The sequence below is a fragment of the Amblyraja radiata genome, chromosome 3, assembly GCF_010909765.2.
Source record: "Amblyraja radiata isolate CabotCenter1 chromosome 3, sAmbRad1.1.pri, whole genome shotgun sequence".
In the NCBI taxonomy this organism is placed as follows: domain Eukaryota; kingdom Metazoa; phylum Chordata; class Chondrichthyes; order Rajiformes; family Rajidae; genus Amblyraja; species Amblyraja radiata.
This window is the reverse complement of record NC_045958.1, coordinates 108,988,723-109,010,283: the sequence shown is the minus strand read 5'-3', so window position 1 is coordinate 109,010,283 and position 21,561 is coordinate 108,988,723. Positions and strand designations below refer to the sequence as shown.

Genomic DNA, 21,561 nt, shown 5'->3' with positions numbered 1-21,561 from the left:
CCTAACCCCGTTCTCCTGCCTTCTTCCCTCTCAGTATGAGACAGTTAATAGCTCCCCAAAGTACATGTGCCGTAGACTGGCACAGCGATTTGGTGCAAGCTTTTGTTTGATGAAGCTACGATGGAGAGGGATACAGCGTGGAAACAGGCCCATCGGCCCAACTTGCCCACAACGACCAACATGTCCCATCTACACCAGTCCCACCTGCCTGCGTTTGCCCCATATCCCTCTAAACCTGTCCTATCCATGTACCTGTCTAAATGTCATGTAAACGCTGCGATAGTCCCTGCCTCAACTACCTCCTCTGGCAGTTCGTTCCACACACCCACCACTCTTTGTGTAAAAATGTTGCCCCTCGAGTGCCTATACATTTTTTCCCACATCATCTTCAACTTATTTCTTCTTGTTGTTGATTCAACTACTCTGGGTAAAAGACTCTGGATATTCAACCTATCTATTCCTCTTATGATCATGTACACCTCTATAAGATTATTCCTCATCCTCCTGCGCTCCAAGGTATAGAGTCCTATAGCCTGCTCAGCCTCTCCCCTAGAGCTCAGACCCTCTGGTCCTGTCAACATCCTCGTAAATATACCTCGGTCCCTCAAGTCCTGGCAACATCCTTGTTGTTGGCAAGTTTTGTAATTGATGTTGTCGCACTCAATAGATATTTTATTAGCAGGCATTGAGGGCTTTGAGAGGCTGGTAGTTTCAACCTGCTGGAGAAATGATTTGTGATCGCACTTGGAACTCATTTTGTACATTAATGTCCAAAATAATGACTGTTCTGTAGTCATTCTCTGGAGGTAGCTGGACTTGAACTGGAATATAACCTGTTTTTCAATAAGGACATTGTACGGTAGATACTGTAATAAACAGTAAATTTACTTTGCTTAAGAAACACTTTTCACATCATTGTTTTAACATCAAAATGAAATAAAGCTAATGACGCACACGTTAACAATCTTGTTGGAATATAGAATAGGATTTCAGAATGCCTTTAGAGAAGTTGAACTTTTAAGCAATTTGATTTTTATCTTAATAATTGAACCATTTTATGAAAGCTTTTCATTGTACCTCGGTACACGTGACAATAAACAAAACGGAAACGGAAACTAAACTGACTTCACACACAAACAAAACATCCTGAAGGGCCTGTCCCACTTGGCCGTCATTTGCACGTCACGCAGATGGCGCGCGAAGATTTTGTACATCCCAAAATCCTGCGTCACTGCCTATGTCATCATGCACCATGCGCGCGTAATGCGCACCATGCGCGCATCACGTGCGTGTCACGACGCGCGCGTCCTGCGTCGTGAAGCGTAAATTATGTCGCGTAAATTACGCGCAAATGACGGCCAAGTGGGACAGGCCCTTTACCTCCGAAATAAGACTCGGATTATATTTTCCCGGACTTTACTGGACAATACTGAGTGGTTCCTGCCTTCTCCCCATATCCCCTGACTCCGCTATCTTCAAGAGCGCCAAATGCACTTTATCTTGCACCAAACGTTATTCCCGTTACTCTGTATCTGTACTCTGAGAACAGCTTCATTGTAATCATGTATTGTCTTTCCGCTGACTGGTTAGCACAAAACAAGCTTCTCACTGTACCTCGGAACTAAACTAGAACATACAGCACAGAAACAAGTTCTTCGGCCCAAAATGTCTGTGCCGAACATGTTGCCGAGACCAACACTTATCTTCCAGCGTATAATCCATATCCCTCCATTCCCTGCATATCCGCGTGTCTAACTGAAAGCCTCTTAAATGCCACTAACGTACCTGCCTCCACTACCACGGGCCGTCACGGTGGCGCAGCGGTAGAGTTGCTGCCTTACAGCGAATGCAGCGCCGGAGACCCGGGTTCGATCCCGTCCACGGGTGCTGTCTGTACGGAGTTTGTACGTTCTCCCCGTAACCTGCGTGGGTTTTCTCCGAGATCTTCAGTTTCCTCCCACATTCCAAAGACGTACAGGTTTGTAGGTTAATTGGCTCGGTAAATGTAAAAATTGTCCCTAGTGGGTGTTGGATAGTGTTAATGGTCGGCGCCGACCCGGTGGGCCGAAGGGCCTGTTTCCGTGCTGTATCCCTAAACTAAACCTCCCCTGGCAGCACATTCTTGGCACTCACCCACTTTCGTGTAAAAAATAAATTGCCCCCGCACGTCTCATTTCAACTTTGCCCCTCACACCTTAAATCTGTGCCCTCTTATATTTGATTTGATAATGGTTAATATTATTGTGCCTTTACATATTTTGTACAAAATCCAGGCATGACATGTTTTATTCACTGAGTTCAGTTCAATTTAGTTTATTGTCACATGTACCGGGGTACAGTGAAAAGCTTTTGTTGCGTGCTAACCAGCCAGAGGAAAGACTATACATGATTATTAGAGCCATTTACAGTGTATAGACACATGGTAAGGGACTAACGTTTAGTGCAAGGTAAAGCCAGTAAAGGCCGATCAAAGATAGTCCGAGGATCACCAATGAGGTAGATAGTGGTTCAGTAATTCATTGTACCTCAGTGTTTGTGACAATAATAAAGAAAACTAACATATTGTTTGCCAGTTATGTAGTTGGCAATGTCCTGGATGTGTGGCGACTTCATGCCCACGTGGCTTGTACCCGTTGCCTAGCAACGAGCAGTGTCACGTGAAGGTCGCGAGCCCAGATTCAAGCTCTGAGGTCAGAGGGCATGACGGGCTTATCTGTACACGAGGAGATTTTAAATCTCAGCTCTCGGCCCTCAAGTGACGCTGCTCGTTGCCAGGCAACGGGAACAAGTGCAGCTAAAAATCCACCAGGGCCTGAAGTGGCCACAGATGCGTCACAGTACTAGATTTATCAGGATGCATCACAGCTTAATTTGGGAACAGTCCTTCCCATCCAATGCAGACCATCACACAAACCAACCTCCCTTCCATTGACTCCAACTACACCTCACGCTGCCTCGGCAAGGCCAGCAGCATAATCAAGGACCAGTCACACCCTGGCCACTCCCTCTTCTCCCCTCTCCCATCGGGCAAGAGGTACAGAAGTGTGAAAACGCACACCTCCAGGTTCAGGGACAGTTTCTTCCCAGCTGTTATCAGGCAACTGAACCATCCTACCACAACCAGAGAGCGGTCCTGAACTACTATCTACCTCTTTGGTGACCCTCGGACTATCCTTGATCAGACCTTACTGTTTTTTTACCTTGCACTAAACCTTATTCCCTTATTATGTATCTGTACACTGCAAATGGATCGATTGTAATCATGTATTGCCTTTCTGCTGACTGGATAGCACGCAACAAAAAACTTTTAACTGTACCTCGGTACAAGTGACAATAGACAATAGGCAATAGGTGCAGGAGTAGGCCATTCGGCCCTTCGAGCCAGCACCGCCATTCAATGTGATCATGGCTGATCATCCCCAATCAGTACCCCGTTCCTGCCTTCTCCCCATATCCCTGGCTATTTCTAAGAACCCTATCTAGCTCTCTCTTGAAAGCATCCAGAGAACCAGCCTCCACCGCCCTCTGAGGCAGAGAATTCCACAGACTCAACACTCTCTGTGAGAAAAAGTGTTTCCTCGGCTCCGTTCTAAATGGCTTACCCCTTATTCTTAAACTGTGGGACAATAAACTAATAAACTATTGACAGCTTTCTCACCTCGTTTGTTCTTCCCTTTCAGGTCATGAAGCAGAGGAGGCAGATTCAGGTACAGATTTCACTCGTGTAAATTAGGGTCCAGGGGGAGGGGGAGGGAAGGGGGGAGGGTAGGGAAGGAGCTGGAATGTATGAGTGGCCCGTGAATCATTTTGTTGGCTGAAACAGTGAGACGTTGACAGATAGAACTGGGAAACAGGCCCCGCAGACCACCTAGCCAACACCGACCATCATTCACCCGTTCACACTAGTTTCATCCGATCACCAACACACGCGGGCCAATTTACAGAGGGCCAATTAACTGGCAAACCCGCACGTCTTTGGGACGTGGGAGGCAACCAGAGCACCCGGTGAAAACCCACGCGGTCACGGGGTGAACATGCAAACTCCATACAGGCAGCACCCGAGGTCAGGATCAAACCCGGATTTCTTGGCGCAGTGAGGCAGCAGCTCTACCCGCTGTGCCACCGGGCCGCCTTCACTTGTAGCTGAGGAAATACCGGGGATGTTGGGGCAGCATGACGGCGCAGTGGGTAGTGCTGATGCCTAACTGCGCCAAGAGACCCGGGTTTGATCCCGGCAACGGGTGCTGTCTGTATGGAGTTTGTACGTTCTCCCTGGGACTGCGTGGGTTTTCTCCGGGTGCTCCAGTTTCCTCCCACACTCCAAAGACGTACAGGTTCGTAGGTTAATTGGCTTTGGTAAGTTGTAACATTGTCCCAAGAATGTGTAGGATAGTGCTAGTGTACAGGGAAATGGCTGGTCGGCGCAAAGATAGTAGTTCAGGACTGCTCTCTGGCTGTTGGTAGGATGGTTCAGTTGCCTGATAACAGCTGGGAAGAAACTGATTGATAGATTCAAAAGTCAAGAGTGTTTTATTGTCATATGTCCCAGATAGAACAATGAAAGTCTTACTTACAGCAGCACAACAGAATATGTTAACATAGTTCACTGTAAATAATATGATAAATGAGAGAGAAAACACACTCACATATATTTATTGCGCAAAAGACTGCAAAAAGTTGTAAACACTGCCCAGTCCATCATCGGCTCTGACCTCCCTACCATCGAGGGGATCTATCACAGTTGCTGCCTCAAAAAGGCTGGCAGCATCATCAAGGACCCACACCATCCTGGCCACACACTCATCTCTCTGCTGCCATCAGGTAGAAGGTACAGGAGCCTGAAATCTGCAACATCCAGGTTCAGGAATAGCTACTTCCCCACAGCCATAAGACTATTAAACTCAACTCAAATAAAAATCTGAACTTTAAAAGCCTATTGCACTTTATCTGCTTATTTTTGTGTGTGTGTATATATATATTCAATGGTATATGGACACACTGATCTGTTCCGTATTTATTTATGCCTACAATATTCTGTTGTGCTGAAGCAAAGCAAGAATGTCATTGTCCTATCTGGGACACATGACAATAAACTCTCTTGAATCTTGAATATATATATATATATATATATATATATATATACACACACATACACACATACTCAAAAAACAAACAAATAATAGTGCTATGACAATAATAATAGTCTATTGTAGTTCAGAGCTTATATGAGGTTGTAGTGTTTAGTAACCTGATGGCTGTAGGGAAGAAACTGTTCCTGAACCTGGATGTTACCGTTTTCAGGCTCCTGTACCTTCTTCCCGATGGCAGTGGTGAGATGAGTGTGTGGCCAGGATGGTGTGGGTCTCTGATGATGTTGGCTGCCTTTTAGAGGCAGCGAGTCCGATAAATCCCTTCGATGGTGCTGAGGTCAGAGCCGGTGATGGACTGGGCAGTGTTAGTGCGGGGTGTCAGGGGTTATGGGGAGAAGGCAGGAGAATGGGGTTAAGAGGGAGAGATAGATCAGCCATGATTGAACGGCGGAGTGGACTCGGTGGGCTGAAAGGGCCTGTTTCCGCGATGTATCTCCAAAGTCTAAACGTAACCTGTTTGACCGCAATGTTGTCTTTGGCAGATGTGTGGAGATCGTACAGCATTAACGACGGCTTCAGGGGCACGGTGAACGGTGAAACACACAGCTCCTCGCTGGCCGCCAAGGGGTTCCGCAGCGTCAGGCCCAATCTTTCATTCCCCGAGAGGAAGACGCCTCCGCATCAGGTGAGTGAGACTCGCCCCGTGAGCGTCACAAAACACACTGCCAGGGAGAGGGGAATCCTCACTGACTCCTCATGTAAATTCCGGTTCTAGACGTGGGATCACGTGGGACCATCTTGTTGAGTCGTCGGCAATAGTAGTCTTCATGAAGCTTATTTTTCTAATACTGTTTCAGCAGCAAAGATCACTGGACCAGTTAAATATAGTAGGTTAACAAAGAAACACTGGAAGATCGAAACGCATGGACAAAGATATTTATTACCCAATGGAAAAAAATGTTACAACATATAGCACGGCCTAATTCTGCTCCTATGACTTATGAAGTTATGAAATTATGTTTTATAGGAGGTAAATTCTACCTGCTCATGTGTCCTGCTTTTGTTTTCTCCTCTTCGTCTGGTTTCTGTTTTCCCCGCTGTGTGGATATCTTCGGCAGGCTCCGTCTCCACCGCCCCGAGTGGGAAGCTTTCACTGGCAACACCTAACGAGTCCTGCCAGCCACGCTCCCCTCACTAGTGCATCCCAGGGTCGCATGAGTGGCGATTATCCATCACTCCCGATGCCGAGCATGCAAATAACCTCCAGCGTTACCCAGCGTCGGATTAACAGGGAAGAGTGCGCTCAGAATTGGTCGCGTCGTTCACAACACTCGATTGCTACTCCCCCCCCAGCACATTGGTCACCCCCTTCCCAAACCTTCGCGGGCAAAGTGGCTGATAGTACCTCCGCTGGCACCGCACTGCAGGCGAGTCCAGAGCGCAGCCTAGCCCGTGGGGTCACTGCCGTCAAGCTAACCCCGTCTCAGGCTCACATGGTTGCTAACTCCCCCGCACCGGCACGCCCACCCAAGGCTATCGACCTGGCCCCACCCTCACCTGGAGATAGGATAGAGTCCAAGAGACACACAGCCTCCCTCTCCATCCAGATCGCTCCATCCAGCGCACATACAACGGAGGCTGGACCCCCCACTGTGCGCGCGGCCAGCAATGCAAGGAAGATGCCCATGGACATTGCACAAGAGTTCAATCCCTCATCTAATGTCCGCTCACTGGGGCATCATCTGGTACAGAAAACTTTTGTTTCATTAGCGACGGCTTGAATGAATGGATGATTGAATGAATGAATGAATGAATGAATGAATGAATGAATGAATGAATGAATGAATGAATACTTTGTTGTCACATGTGACAAGTCACAGTGAAATTCTTTGCTTGAACACCCAAGGTATGAAAATAGTCACCACATAAAGGGTGATGGCAAATTTACAAAATATCCCGCACAGGTCCTCCTCTATTCTTTCCTCTTCTACCCCCCCCCCCCCCCCCACACCTCAATCCAGGTCCTCCTCTGTTCTCCCACCCCCCCCCCCTCCCTCACCTCCTCTGTTCCCTCTTCTCCCCCCCCCTCCCCCCCCCCCCCACCTCATTCCAGGTCCTCCTCTCTTCTCTCCCCGCCCCCCCTCACCTCGCTCCAGGTACATCTTTGATCTCCCCCCTCCACCGCATGGTGGTTTTTCAATTTAGATAACACTTATTCCCACTTGCAAAGGTTGTGGATGTTAATCAGTTGTCTCGTTTATTTATAGCTGAACTGTGAAAATGACTTTAATGATTATTTTAAGCAACATGAATGCATTTGCAGCTTGAACGGGTAGTTCATCCTTCACACATTGCTGTCTTAAAGTGTTGGCGAACTTTAAGACAGGCATCCAAAATTCAGATGGGCAGTGCGATAGATTGATGTGATTTTGGCCTTAAGGAAGGTTACTGACAAAGAGACTTTGTTCATGAACCAAAGATTGGCACAGAGTGCTGGAGTAACTCAGCGGGTCAGGCAGCATCTCTGGAGATCATGGATAGGTGACGTTTCACATAGTGCTGGAGTAACTCAGCGTGTCGGGCAGCATCTCTGGAGAAAAGGGATGGGTGATGTTTTGGTGACCAGAGAGCAGTGCTGAACTACTGTCTACCTCATTGGTGACCCTCAGACTATCCTTGCCGTGACCCTTCTTCAGACTGATGTGGAGGTGGGGGGGGGGGGGGGGGCGGGAAGAAGACCCGAAACGTCACCTATTCCATCACTCCATAGATGCTGCCTCACCCGCTAAGTTTCTCCAGCATTTTCGTCTACCTACGATTTTTCCAACATCTGCAGTTCTTTCTTAAACACTCAGACTATCCTTGATCGGACTTTGCAGGCTTTACCTTGCACGAACGTTATACCCTTCATCATGTATCTATACACTGTAAATGGCTCGAATGTAATCATGTATTGTCTTTCTGCTGACTGGATAGCACGCAACAATAAACTAAACTAAACTAGGGTGGGGACCCGTCTCCAGACTGCCCATCTGGAACAGCATGGTCATGTGTTTACTTTGAGAGATGTCATCCCCCTTAGAACGTAGAACGTAACCTAGAACATTGAACGTGTAGAACAACATAGAACCCGAAACGTCGCCCATTCATTCTCTCCATAGACGCTGTCTCACCCGCTGAGTTTCTCCAGTAGTTTTGTCAACCTTCGATTTTTCCAGCATCTGCAGTTCTTTCTTAGACATTGAACATGTAGTTCAGTTTAGTTTATTGTCATGTGTACCGAGGTACAGTGAAAAGCCATTGCTGCATACTAACCAGTCAGAGGAAAGACAAAACACGATTACAATCGAACCATCAACAGTGTACAGATACATGCTAAAGGGAATAATGTTTAATGCAAGGTACAGTCCGATTAAAGATAAGCCGAGGGTCTCCAATGATAGTAGATAGTCTGGTATATAAGATCAGAGTGTAGATAGTAGTTCAGGACCGCACTCTAGTTGGTGAGAGGATGTTTCAGTTGTCTGATAACAGAAGGGTTGGTGGAGTAGACTTGATGGGCCAAATGGCCTGATTCTGCTCCCATCGCTTATGAACATGTGACACTATCTGCTAACTTGGGCGAACCTGTGTATGTTTCTGTGCATACTAATGACATTACTACTGTGGTGCTTTCTGGAAGACAACGTCTTTTAAGCTGCTCCTTTGATTACAAAGGTGTGCTCACTCACTGTCGCCGGCTAACGGGAGTCTTGGTTTGTGTTTGCTGTGCACAGATGACGCTGAATGGGAACACTGCCGTCGATAGAGGCAGTCCAATGAGTTACCTGCAAAGGCCTTTCTCCCCATCATCAACCTACCACTCACTGTCATCAGTCAGCCCGAGTGCTGGAGTACTACAGCACAGCCGCACAATGGGTAAGACAATTCTCCGCAACCTTTATTCTCCAAAGACGTACGGTAAAGAGGTAGGAACGGGGTACTGAATGTGGATGATCAGCCATGATCACATTGAATGGTGGTGCTGGCTCGAAGGGCCGAATGGCCTATTCCTACACCTATTGTCTAGCACTGTAAGGCAGCAACTCTACCGCTGCGCCACCATTTAATTGGCTTGGTACAATTATAATAATAATAATGATGGATGGGATTTATATAGCGCCTTTCTAATACTCAAGGCGCTTTACATCGCATTATTTATTCACTCCTCAGTCACACTCGGTGGTGGTAAGCTACTTCTGTAGCCACAGCTGCCCTGGGGCAGACTGACAGGAGCGTGGCTGCCAATCTGCGCCTACGGCCCCTCCGACCACCACCAATCACTCACACACATTCACACACATTCACACACAGGCAAAGGTGGGTGAAGTGTCTTGCCCAAGGACACAACGACAGTATGCACTCCAAGCGGGATTCGAACCGGCTACCTTCCGGTTGCCAGCCGAACACTTAGCCCATTGTGCCATCTGTCGTCCCGACCCTGACCCTCGGATAATGACCCTCGGATAATGTTAAGGTGTGGGGATCGATGGTCGGCACGGACTCGGTGGGCCGAAGGGCATGTTTCCACGCTGTATCTCTAAACTAAACTAAACTTTGTGTGGTGAAGTTATCAAAGATCTTAAAGCTCCTAATGTGTAGAGAAAATGGGAGAACTTGGATATTTATGGCTCTTTACTACCACATGTTCCGAGGTACAGTGAAATCCTTATTGTTGTATACAGTTCAGTAGATTATTGCTATACATAAGAACAATCCCAGACTAAATACTAGGTGTGTAGAAATAGCCCACCGAGTTGCCCACTAAAGTGGCACGGTGACTCAGCGGTAGAGTTGCTGCCTTGCAGCGCAAGAGACCCCAGTTCAATCCTGACCACGGGCGCTGTCTGTACGGAGTTTGTACATTCTCCCCGTGAACCGCGTGGGTTTTCTCCGGGTGCTCCGGTTTCCTCCCACACTACAAAGACGAACAGGTTAATTGGCCTCTGTAGATTGCCCTCAACTCATGTGAATAGATGGCATGAATTTGGTGCCGAAGGGCCTCTTTCCATGCTGTCTCTTAAACTAAGTAATTGCAGGTGGAGTCAGTGGAGCAGTAATGTTCCTGTCCCACTTAGCAAAACTGAACCAAAACCGGAGGTTGCAGGTGGTTGCCGGAGGTTGCAGGTAGTGGAAGGTAAGACCTTCCACCACCTGCAACCTCCGGCAACCACCTTCAACTAGCATCGCAACCGGCTTCGACTAAAAAATTACCGATTTTTAAAACAGCAACCTATTTTTAGTCACGGCCGGTTTTGAATTTTTTGAAATAATCGCCAGAACATAGAAGAAGCGGAAACCACTTTCGACCATTAGGGAGACTGACAAAAACCTCTGGAAACCGCACGGAAACCTAGGGTGGGACGCAAAGGCTCCAGAGGTTTCCGGTCAGGTTTCCTAGTGGGACAGGGGCATTACTGCTCCACTGACTCCACCGTCCCAAAGTTAATCAGTCTCATTAAATTGTCCCCTGTGTGTAGGGAGAGGATGAGGAAAAAGTATGTATGAATTATGCATGGCTTTTACACCGTTAAGAATTTGTTTCTTACACAACTTCATTTTTATTTCCCCACAGAAAACTTAAGTATTTCACAGCAAAGTAAGTCTCCTGGTGCTGACATAATGGGCATGGAACCCATGTACAGAACATCAGAGGAGGAAAGGAAAGTGACTGTCATTAAAGCACCACACTATGCTGGAATCGGCCCTGTTGATGAATCTGGGATACCAATAGCCATCAGAACGGTAAGAACAGATTTCTTCGTTGCCTTCTCACCTTCTGTTTTATCAGTACTTTCTAATTATAGAAACATAGAAAATAGGTGCAGGAGGAGGCCATTCGGCCCTTCGAGCCAGCAGCGCCATTCATTGTGATCATGGCTGATTGTCCCCAATCAATAGCCCGTGCCTGCCTTCTCTCCATATCTCTTGATTCCACTAGCCCCTAGAGCTCTATCTAATTCTCTCTTAAATCCATCCAGTGATTTGGCCTCCACTGCCCTCTGTGGCAGGGAATTCCACAAATTCACAACTCTCTGGGTGAAAAAGTTTTTTCTCACCTCAGTCTTAAATGGCCTCCCCTTTAGTCTAAGACTGTGGCCCCTGGTTCTGGACTCGCCCAACATTGGGAACATTTTTCCTGCATCTAGCTTGTCCAGTCCTTTTATAATTTTATATGTTTCTATAAGATGCCCTCTCATCCTTCTAAACTCCAGTGAATAGAAGCCTAGTCTTTTCAATCTTTCCTCATATGACAGTCCCGCCATCCCAGGGATCAATCTCGTGAACCTACGATGCACTGCCTCAATCACAAGGATGTCCTTCCTCAAATTAGGAGACCAAAACAGAACACAATACCCCAGATGTGGTCTCACCAGAGCCCTATACAACTGCAGAAGAACCTCTTTACTCCTATGTGTCTATCTTTGGTATTATCTCTTCCAATTTCTTCCACAGGTTAATCCTGTTCAAACAGTCAAGCTGCACAGAAACAGGCCCTTCGGCCCAATTTTCCCATGCCGACCAACATGTCCCATCTACACTAGTCCCACCTTCCTGTGTTTGCCCCATATCCCTCCAAACCTGTCCCTTCCATGCACCTGTCCAAATGTGTAGAAAGGAACTGCAGATGCTGGTATGTACCAGAGATAGACACAAAGTGCTGGAGCAACTCAGTGGGCCGGGCAACATCTCTGGAGAAAAAGGATGGGTAACTTTTCAGCTTGGGGCCCTTCTTCAGACTGATCGAGTCTGCAGAAGGGTCTTGACCCGAAACGTTACCCATCCCTTTTCTCCAGAGATGCTGCCTGAGCCGCTGAGTTGCTCCAGCACTTTGTGTCTATCTTCATGTACTTGTCCACATGTCTTTTAAGTGCTATTATAGTACCTGCCTCAACTACCTCCTTGAGGCACACTAGGTATTGGACCTTCTGCTCTACTAAGATTGCACTGGTCTCATCGCTTGGACCTTGAGGGGAGAATAGTTATAGTTCATCCATCCCTGCTTTCAATTTCTTGCATCCCGGCAACACTTTAACATCTGATAGTACTGGTGATTTAAGAGGGACCTCAAGGGCAACTTTTTCACTCAGCAGGTAGCCCAGATCTGGGAGGAGCTGATCTGCCGGATGAAGCTATAGAAACAGTTACAATTACAATACACAATAGACTATAGATGCAGGAGTAGGCCATTTGCCCCTTCGAGCCAGCACCGCCATTCAATATGATCATGGCTGATCATCCCCAATCAGTACCCCGTTCCTGCCTTCTCCCCATATCCCCTGACTCCGCTATCTTTAAGAGCCCTATCTAGCTCTCTCTTGAAAATATCCAGAGAACCGGCCTCCACCGTCCTCTGAGGCAAAGAATTCCACAGACTCACAACTCTCTGTGAGAAAAAGTGTCCCTGTTCTAAATGGCTTACCCCTTATTCTTAAACTGTGGCCCCTGGTTCTGGACTGCCCTAACATCGGGAACATGTTTCCTGCCTCTAGCGTGTCCAAATCTTTAATAATCCTATATGTTTTAATAAGATCCCCTCTCATTCTTCTAAACTCAAGAGTATATGAGCCCAGCCTCTCCATTCTCTCAGCATATGACAGTCCCGCCATCCTGGGAATTAACCTTGTAAACCTACGCTGTACTCCCTCAATAGCAAGAATGTCCTTCCTCAAATTAGGGGACCAAAACTGCACACAATACAACTTTTAAAGGACGTTTGGACAAATATATAGATAGGAAAAATAGAGGGACATGGGCCAAATGCAGGCAAATGGAACTAGCCCAGTACGCCAACTTGGTTGGAATGGACTAGATGGGCTGAAGGGCCTGTTTCCATGCTGTACAACTCTATGACAAGGAATGGGGCAATGAAGATGCTTCCACTTCATTGAGAGATAGGGGCGGCATGGTGGCGTGACGGTAGAGTTGCTGCCTCACAGCGCGAGAGACCTGGGTTCAAACCTGACCGCGGGTGCTTTCTGAACGGAATTTCTACGTTCTCCCTGTGACCACGTGGGTTTTCTCCAAGATCTTCGGTTTCCTCCCACATTCCAAAGACGTGCAGAACTGTTGGGCAATTGGCTGGGTGTGGACGTAAATCGTCCCTAGTGTGTGTAGGATAGAGTTGATTTGCAGGGATCGCTGGTCGGCGCAGACTCGGTGGGCCGGAGGGCCTGTTTCCACACTGTATCTCCAAACTAAACTAAAATTAAATATACTTCCTGGGCATCTCTTGGAACGATGCATTACAACACCCTGTTCCCTGACATCTCTTGATGGGCCTGTCCCACTGTCCGAGTTTACCCAAGAGCTCTCCATGAGTTAAAAAAAAATCAAACTCGTGGTAAGCACGTAGAATGTACGTAGCGGGTACGTCGGAGCTCGGGACGTCTCTTAGCGGCTCGTAACACTAACGGCAGGTACTCGGGAAACGCGGTAAGCTCGTGAAGTTTTTTCAACATGTTGAAAAATGTCCACGAGAGCCCCGAGTACCTACAAGCGGCTATTACCGTAATTCTCCGAGTTCGAATCCGGGGAAACTCGGGAGAACTCTTAAATTACCTCTTACAGTGGGACAACCCCTTTAGCAATTACTTTATACAGCGATCATGAGCAAGTCTTCGGTAGACAATAATGTTGGAGAAACGCAGCGGGTGAGGCAGCATCTACGGAGCGAAGGAATAGGTGACGTTTCGGTTCGAGACCCATCTTCAGAAAGTCTACAAGCATTTTCAATGTATGCAATTTGGTGGAACGGCCGTTATAGGTGACACCGTGCTGCAGTAACCCAGCAAGTCAGGAAGCATCTCTGGAGAACAGGGGCTGCAACGTGAGCTGCAACAGCAGCCGCATCTGCCGGACCGTGCGGTGGGTGAGGAAGGGCTCGCTGGTGTAGACCAGCGGCCTTGCATTGACTCCATCTACACCTCACGCTGCCTCGGCGAGGCCAGCAGCATCATCAAGGACGAAGCCGCACCCTGGCCACTCCCTCGTCTCCCCTCTCCCATCAATTCACTTGAGGCCAATTCACAGGATGAATTTAAAAGAGAGTTAGACAGAGCTCTAGGGGCTGGTGGAATCAAGGGATATGGGGTGAAGGCAGGCACGGGTTACTGATTGTGGATGATCAGCCGTGATCACAATGAATGGCGGTGCAGGCTCAAAGGGCCGAATGGCCTCCTCCTGCACCTATTTTCTATGTTTCTATGTTACCATGCAAAAGGTATAGAAGTGTGAAAACGCACACCTCCAGATTCAGGGACAGTTTCTTCCCAGCTGTTATCAGGCAACTGAACCGACCTACCACAACCAGAGAGCAGTGCTGAACTCTTATCTTGGTGACCCTCGGACTATCCTTAATCGGACTTTGCTGGCTTTACTTTGCACTAAACATTATTCCCAGTAAATGGATTGATTGTATTCATGTATTATCTTTCTGCTGACTGGTATAGCATGCGACTAAAAGCGTTTCACTGCACCTCGGTTCAGGTGACAATAAACTAAACTGAAACTGAAACATCAGTGCCTGGCTTCAAGGTGAAATGATACAAAGTGCTGGAGTAAAGGGGCTGTCCCACTGTACGAGGTAATTCAAGACCTCTCCGAGTTTAAAAAAAATCTAACTCGTGGTAAGCACGCAGAATGTACGTAGCAGGTACGTCGGAGATCAGGAGGTCTCTTAGCGGCTCGTAACGCTAACGGCAGGTACTCAGGAAACGCAGTAAGCTCGTGAAGACTCATGAAGATTTTTCAACATGTTGAAAAATGTCCACGAGAGCCCCAAGTACCCATGAGCGGCCATTACCGTAATTCTCCGAGTTCGAATCAGGGGAAACTCGGGAGAACTCTTGAATCACCTCATACAGTGGGACAGTCCCTTAACTTAGCAGACTGGATCAGTCTGAAGAATGGTCCCAACCTGAAACATCACCAATACATGTTCCCCAGAGATGCAGCCCGACCTACTGAGATACTCTCACACTTTGTGTTCTTTTGTTTATTAACCAGCATCTGCAGCTCTTTATTTCAGCCATTATAATGTCCAGAAGACATCTAGGAATGTACCATATACCATTTTTTCATCCAATATTTACTTTGAATATACCTGGGAACCAAATTAGTTGTGTGCAATTTTCTCTTAATTTGAACATGCTTAAATAGGAATTTAAAACCAGAAAATCAGTTGCATGTACTTATTCATAGCTCAGTTTAATTTCCGTTTAGTTTATTGTCACGTGTACCGAGGTACAGTGAAAAGCTGTTGTTGCGTGCTAACCAGTTAGCAGAAAGACAATACATAATTACAATGGAGCCGTTTACACTGTATAAATACATGCTAAGGGAATAATGTTTAGTGCAAGGTAAAACCAGCAAAGTCTGATCAAGGATAGTCCGAGTGTCACCAGAGAGGTAGATAGTAGTTCAGCACCGGTCTCTGGTTGTGGTAGGATGATTCAGTTGCCTGATAACAGCTGGGAAGAAACTGTCCCTGAATCTGGAGATGAAGTGTTTTCACACTTCTGTACCTCTTGCCTGATGGGAGAGGGGAGAAGAGGGAGTGGCCAGGGTGCGACTGGTCCTTGATGATGCTGCTGGCCTTGCCGAGGCAGCGTGAGGTGTAAATGGAGTCGATGGAAGGGAGGTTGGTTTGTGTGATGGGTCCACAGTCCTCTGCATCCGATACTGCATCCAATGAAAGTCTAAGTCTGCCACTGAAATCAGATGGGGAATTCATTAGAAAAAAACCTTTATCTGTTGACGGTACGTTCGTGAGCTCATTGCCACACGGGGGGAAATAAATTCTTACCATTCACCTTTGTGAGAGAGCATCATGTCCACTGGACTGTGGAAGCAGAATAAAGAGTGACAATCTTTGTATTTGTTCCAGCTTGGTGACTAATTGAAGCTTGTATTTCTAATCTAGACAGTGGATCGACCCAAGGACTGGTACAAGACTATGTTCAAGCAAATACATATGGTGCACAAGCCAGGTATGTTCATGGCTGAAGTCCATTTGTTTCATCTTTTGTTCTAAATCAAAATGGTGGACCTGTGCTGGTTCCTGGAGAACCCCCAGAGGAGGTTTACAAGAATGATCCCAGGAATGAGTGGGGTTAACCTGATGAGCGTTTGACGGCACTGGGCCTGTACTCGCTGGAGTTTAGAAGAATGAGGGGGGGACCTCATTGAAATGTGCCGAATAGTGAAAGGCTTGGATAGAGTGGATGTTTCCACTAGTGGGAGAGTCCAGGACCGGAAGTCAGAGCATCTGAATTAAAGGATGTTCCTTTTGGAAGGAGATGAGGAGAAATTTCTTTAGTCAGAGGGTGGTGAATGTGTGGAATTCTTTGCCACAGAAGGCTGTTCATGGATATTTTTAAGGCAGAGATAGATAGATTCTTGAGTAGTATGGGTGTCAGGGGTTATGGGGAGAAGGCAGGAGAATGGGGTTGAGAGGGGGAGATAGATCAGCCATGATTGAATGGCGGAGTAGACTTGATGGGCTGAATGGCCCAATTCTGCTCCTATCACCTATGACATATTATTCAACAATACTTTGTATTTGTACAGGACCACCACCAATTTCCTGGCAACTGGTGGCCTGACACCTCCTTTAATCCAGACAAAATTTTACGAGAGCGCAGTTAAGGTCATAAGGAATAGGAGTAGAATTAGGCCATTCAGCCCATCAAGTCTGCTCCACCATCCAATCATGGCCGATCTATCTCTCCCTCCCAACCCCTTCCTCCTGCCTTCTCCCAATAACCTCTGACATTTGAAATCCACCCCATCCCCTCCCCCACATGGAAGTCCCCCTGAAAATGTGGTGCCTAGGCCGGGTGAGGCGGCCGATCTCGACCTCATCGGGACTTCCAGGGCCGATCGTCGGGCCGAATTTGCCCCATACCCGACTTCCGAGGCCGATGTCTCGGCCCCCCCTCAATGGCGTGACCTTTGTTGGGTCCGGCAAAACGGATAATACGGCAAGGCTCTGGAACCAAGGGTGCAGGAAAATCGGCGGTGGGCCTGTATATATCAGCTCCTCACTTTCAATATACGTCTCAGAGTTTGTCACGTCAAGTTTACAACGGATGCTACGACCAAGAGGTGGAAATGAGTTGGGGTGATGAGAAGCTTGGTCATGGAGACCAAGTTTAAAGGAGCAAGAGACTAGTGTGTTTAATTGTCGTATGTACTGACGATGGAACAATTAGATTCTTACTTGCAGCAACGTAACAGACTCATCGAGGCAATACGCACACAGAACATGTAATATTGTAGAAACAAAGAACTGCAGATGCTGGTTTATACCACAGATAGACACAAAGTGCTGCATTGTTACAATTAAGGTTGCCAACTTTCTCGCTCCCAAATAAGGGACAAAAGATCAAAATACGGGACAAATTCCCGACGGCAATTGATTGACCGACTGGGTGAATGATGAGTTGGCCCGGGTGCTGGACTGCACACAAAGCCCAGCCGGCGGGCCAGCTGAGGAGTTTTGGCCCGGGTAGCGCACAAAGTCAGGCCCCCATCCAGCTCATAAACTGGTGATCGGCCATGAGAAGGAGGGGTGGTGGTGGTGTCGGCGGTAAGCGAAGGTCCGAAGGTCGGACAACTGGCCACGGGCGAGGCGCTGCTGCTGCTGCACTCCATGGGCTGCACTACGTCGGCACGGGTGAGGTGGGGCCGGACGCGGCGCTCCGACCCGACAGCCCCCTCGACCCGAGTAGTAGCAGTCAAATACGGGACAAGGGCGGTTTCGTATGGGACAAACCAATTTAGCCCAATATACGGGATGTCCCGGCTAATACGGGACAGTTGGCAACCCTAGTTGCTATGCACTACAGTGTTTCATTGTACGAGGCGTTGGTAAGGCAGCATCTGGAGTATTGTGTTTAGTTTTGGTCACCCTACCTTAGGAAGGATGGTGTCAAGCTGGAAATGGTGCAGAAAAGATTTACGAGGATGTTGCCAGGACTCAGGAATCTGAGCTATTGGGACAGGTTGAGCAGGCTGGGACTATTCCTTGGAGCGCAGGAGGATGAGGGGTGACCTTATGGTGTGCAAAATCATGAGAGGAATCGATAGGATATATGCACAATTTTTTACTTAGAGTAGGGGAATCAAGAACTAGTGGACATCGGTTTAAGGTGAGAGGGGAAAGATTTAATAGGAACCTGAGGGGTAATGGCCCTGTCCCATTGTACGAGCTCATTCAAGAGCTTCCCCGAGTTAAAAAAAAAAAACTTGTGGAAGCACGTAGAAAGTACGTCGCAGGTACGTCGGAGCTCGGGACGTCTCTTAGCGGCTCGTAACGCTAACGGCAGGTACTCGGGAAACGTGGTAAGCACGGGAAGACTCGTGAAGATTTTTCAACATGTTTAAAAATGTCCACGTGAGCCCCGTGTACCTACGAGCGGCCATTACCGTAAATCTCCGAGTTCGAATCAGGGCAAACTCGGGAGAACTCTTGAATCAACTCATACAGTGGAACAGGGCCATACCTTTTTAAATGTAGTGAGGAACTACAGATGCTGGTTTACACGGAAGAGACAAAATGCTGGAGTAACTCAGCGGGACAGGCAGCATCCCTGGATAGAAGGAATGGGTGACGTTTCGGGTTGATTACCTTCTTCAGTTCCTGTCCCATAGAAACATAGAAACATAGAAAATAGGTGCAGGAGTAGGCCATTCGGCCCTTCGAGCCTGCACCGTCATTCAATATGATCATGGCTGATCATCCAACTCAGTATCCTGTACCTGCCTTCTCTCCATACCCCCTGATCTCTTTAACCACAAGGGCCACATCTAACTCCCTCTTAAATATAGCCAATGAACTGGCCTCAACTACCTTCTGTGGCAGAGAATTCCACAGATTCACCACTCTCTGTGTGAAAAATCTCGGTCCTAAAAGATTTCCCCCTTATCCTTAAACTGTGACCCCTTGTTCTGGACTTCCCCAACATCGGGAACAATCTTCCTGCATCTAGCCTGTCCAACCCCTTAAGAATTTTGTAAGTTTCTATAAGATCCCCCCTCAATCTTCTAAATTCTAGCGAGTACAAACCGAGTCTATCCAGTCTTTCTTCATATGAAAGTCCTAGGAATCAGTCTGGTGAACCTTCTCTGTACTCCCTCTATGGCAAGAATGTCTTTCCTCAGATTAGGAGACCAAAACTGTACGCAATACTCCAGGTGTGGTCTCACCAAGACCCTGTACAACTGCAGTAGAACCTCCCTGCTCCTATACTCAAATCCTTTTGCTATGAATGCTAACATACCATTTGCCTTCTTCACTGCCTGCTGCACCTGCATGCCTACTTTTAATGACTGGTGTACCATGACACCCAGGTCTCGTTGCATCTCCCCCTTTCCTAATCGGCCACCATTCAGATAACAGTCTACTTTCCTGTTTTTGCCACCAAAGTGGATAACCTCACATTTATCCATATTATACTGCATCTGCCATGCATTTGCCCACTCACCCAGCCTATCCAAGTCACCTTGCAGCCTCCTAGCATCCTCCACACAGCTAACACTGCCCCCCAGCTTCGTGTCATCCCGCTTGAGTCGAGACCCTTGTTACACAGAGGGTGGTGGGTGTATGGAACGAGCTGCTGGAGGAGCTAATTGTGGGCAGGTACTATAACAATATTTAAAAGACATTTGGACAGGTACATGGATAGGACAGGTACATGGATAGGACAGGTTTACAGGGATATGGGCCGAACGCGGGCAGGTGGGACTAGTGTAGATAGGACATGTTGGTCGGCATGGCCAAGTTGGGCTGAAGGGCCTGGTTTCCACGCTGTATCGCTCTATGACTATGAATGGTCAGCACTTTACTAATTTCCCATGGATGGGTGGTCTCACCAAGTCGCTGTCGTCCAGTTTTGTCCTGACCCATAAATCAAAGTCGCTGCGGTCATTTATGAATTTTTATTGCCCGATTTAAATATCAGTCAGCAGGAAAATGAAAATCTGTAATAAAACGCTTTTTAAATGATAAGTCAATTCTTGGTGCACGGACTAAACGATCTCATATCTCTGAGCTTCAAGCCAAATTCACTGAGGCTTCCCTCCGTTATACTTTCTGCTTTGTCATTGGGAATTGGAAACTTTGCTTCCCAAAGGCTCATTCCACTTTGCCCAATGTCAGAGAGTTTAGCAGCAAATTTTCATGGCTGTCAAAAGTAAACTTGGGCGGCGAGATTTTGCTGAATTGAGTTTTCTCAAAGGCAATAGTGGTCTCGTCACCTACTTGTTATCAAGATACAATACTGGATTCAGACCGGCACGGTGGCGCAGCGGTAGAGTTACTGCCTGACAGCGCCAGAGACCCGGGTTCAAACCTAATTGTGGGTGCTGCCTGTACGGAGTTTGTACGTTCTCCCTGTGATCGCGTGGGTTTTCTCCAGGTGCTCCGGTTTCCTCCCACACTCCAAAGAGTTGCTGGTTTGTAGTTTATGAGACATTGGGGCATAATTAGGCCATTCGGCCCATCGGATCTACTCCACCATTCAGTTGGCTGATCTATCTTTCCCTCTCAACCCCATTCTCCTGCCTTCGCCCCATAACCCTTGACACCCGTACTAATCAAGTACCTTAAAAATATCCATTGACATGGCCTCCACAGCCTAATGTGACAATGAATTCCACAGATTCACCATCCTCTGATTGAAGAAATTCCTCCTCATCTCCTTTCTAAAGGTGCTTCCTTTTATCCTGAGGCTCTGCCCTCTGGTCCTCCACATCCACTCTATCCAGGCCTTTCACTATTCGGCAAGTTTCAATGAGGTGCCCCCCTCATCCTTCTAAACTCCAGCGAGTACAGGCCCAGTGCCGTCATATGTTAACCCAATCCTCCCCGTGATTATTCTCATAAACCTCCTCTGGACCCTCTCCAACGCCAGCACATCCAGAAGTAATGCTACTTAACGAAATAACATGTGCCAATTACATCAATAAACTGGCCCACGATCATCCTCATGAACCTCCTCTCCACTTCCTTCTTGAATACACAGTATACTTAATAAAAAGCTTAAACAAAAGAAACGTTCAATAAATGTAAAATGACGTGTTCAATAAATGTAAAATGACGCAGTATAGTCCATAAACAAAACAGAGTCACAAGCACAATAGACAATAGATGCAGGAGTAGGCCATTCGACCCTTCGAGCCAGCACCATCCGTGATCATGGCTGATCATCCACAATCAGTACCCCGTTCCTGCCTTCTCCCCATATCCCCTGACTCCAAGCTAGTTCATAGTTCGGACTTTAGTTGGAGGTTGTAGTGTTTAATAGCCTGATGGCTGTCGTGAAGAAGCTGTTCTTGAACCTGGACGTTACAGTGTTTAGGCTCCTGTACCTTCTTCCCGACGGCAGGGGTGAGATGGGAGTCTGGCCAGGGTGGTGTGGGTCCTTGA

General features: G+C 47.4%; 1 protein-coding gene and 1 long non-coding RNA gene across 4 annotated transcripts in view; one reads left to right on the top strand and one right to left on the bottom strand.

Moving 5' to 3' along the window:
• Positions 1 to 21,561, top strand: part of sorbs2 (sorbin and SH3 domain containing 2) — a 230,215-nt gene that overhangs the window by 101,165 nt on the left and 107,489 nt on the right. For all 3 annotated transcript variants that reach the window (XM_033018570.1, XM_033018571.1, XM_033018572.1), the window contains exons 4-8: positions 3,681 to 3,707; positions 5,633 to 5,775; positions 8,867 to 9,008; positions 10,705 to 10,874; positions 16,054 to 16,120. In XM_033018570.1, the coding sequence (XP_032874461.1) occupies positions 3,681 to 3,707; positions 5,633 to 5,775; positions 8,867 to 9,008; positions 10,705 to 10,874; positions 16,054 to 16,120 (549 nt within the window). The remainder of the gene's footprint in view (positions 1 to 3,680; positions 3,708 to 5,632; positions 5,776 to 8,866; positions 9,009 to 10,704; positions 10,875 to 16,053; positions 16,121 to 21,561) is intronic.
• Positions 1,633 to 21,297, bottom strand: LOC116971407. Its single transcript, XR_004411490.1, has 3 exons — positions 21,271 to 21,297; positions 6,254 to 6,263; positions 1,633 to 1,755 (listed from the first exon to the last, which is right to left on the bottom strand). It is a non-coding gene; the product is annotated as an uncharacterized LOC116971407 (long non-coding RNA).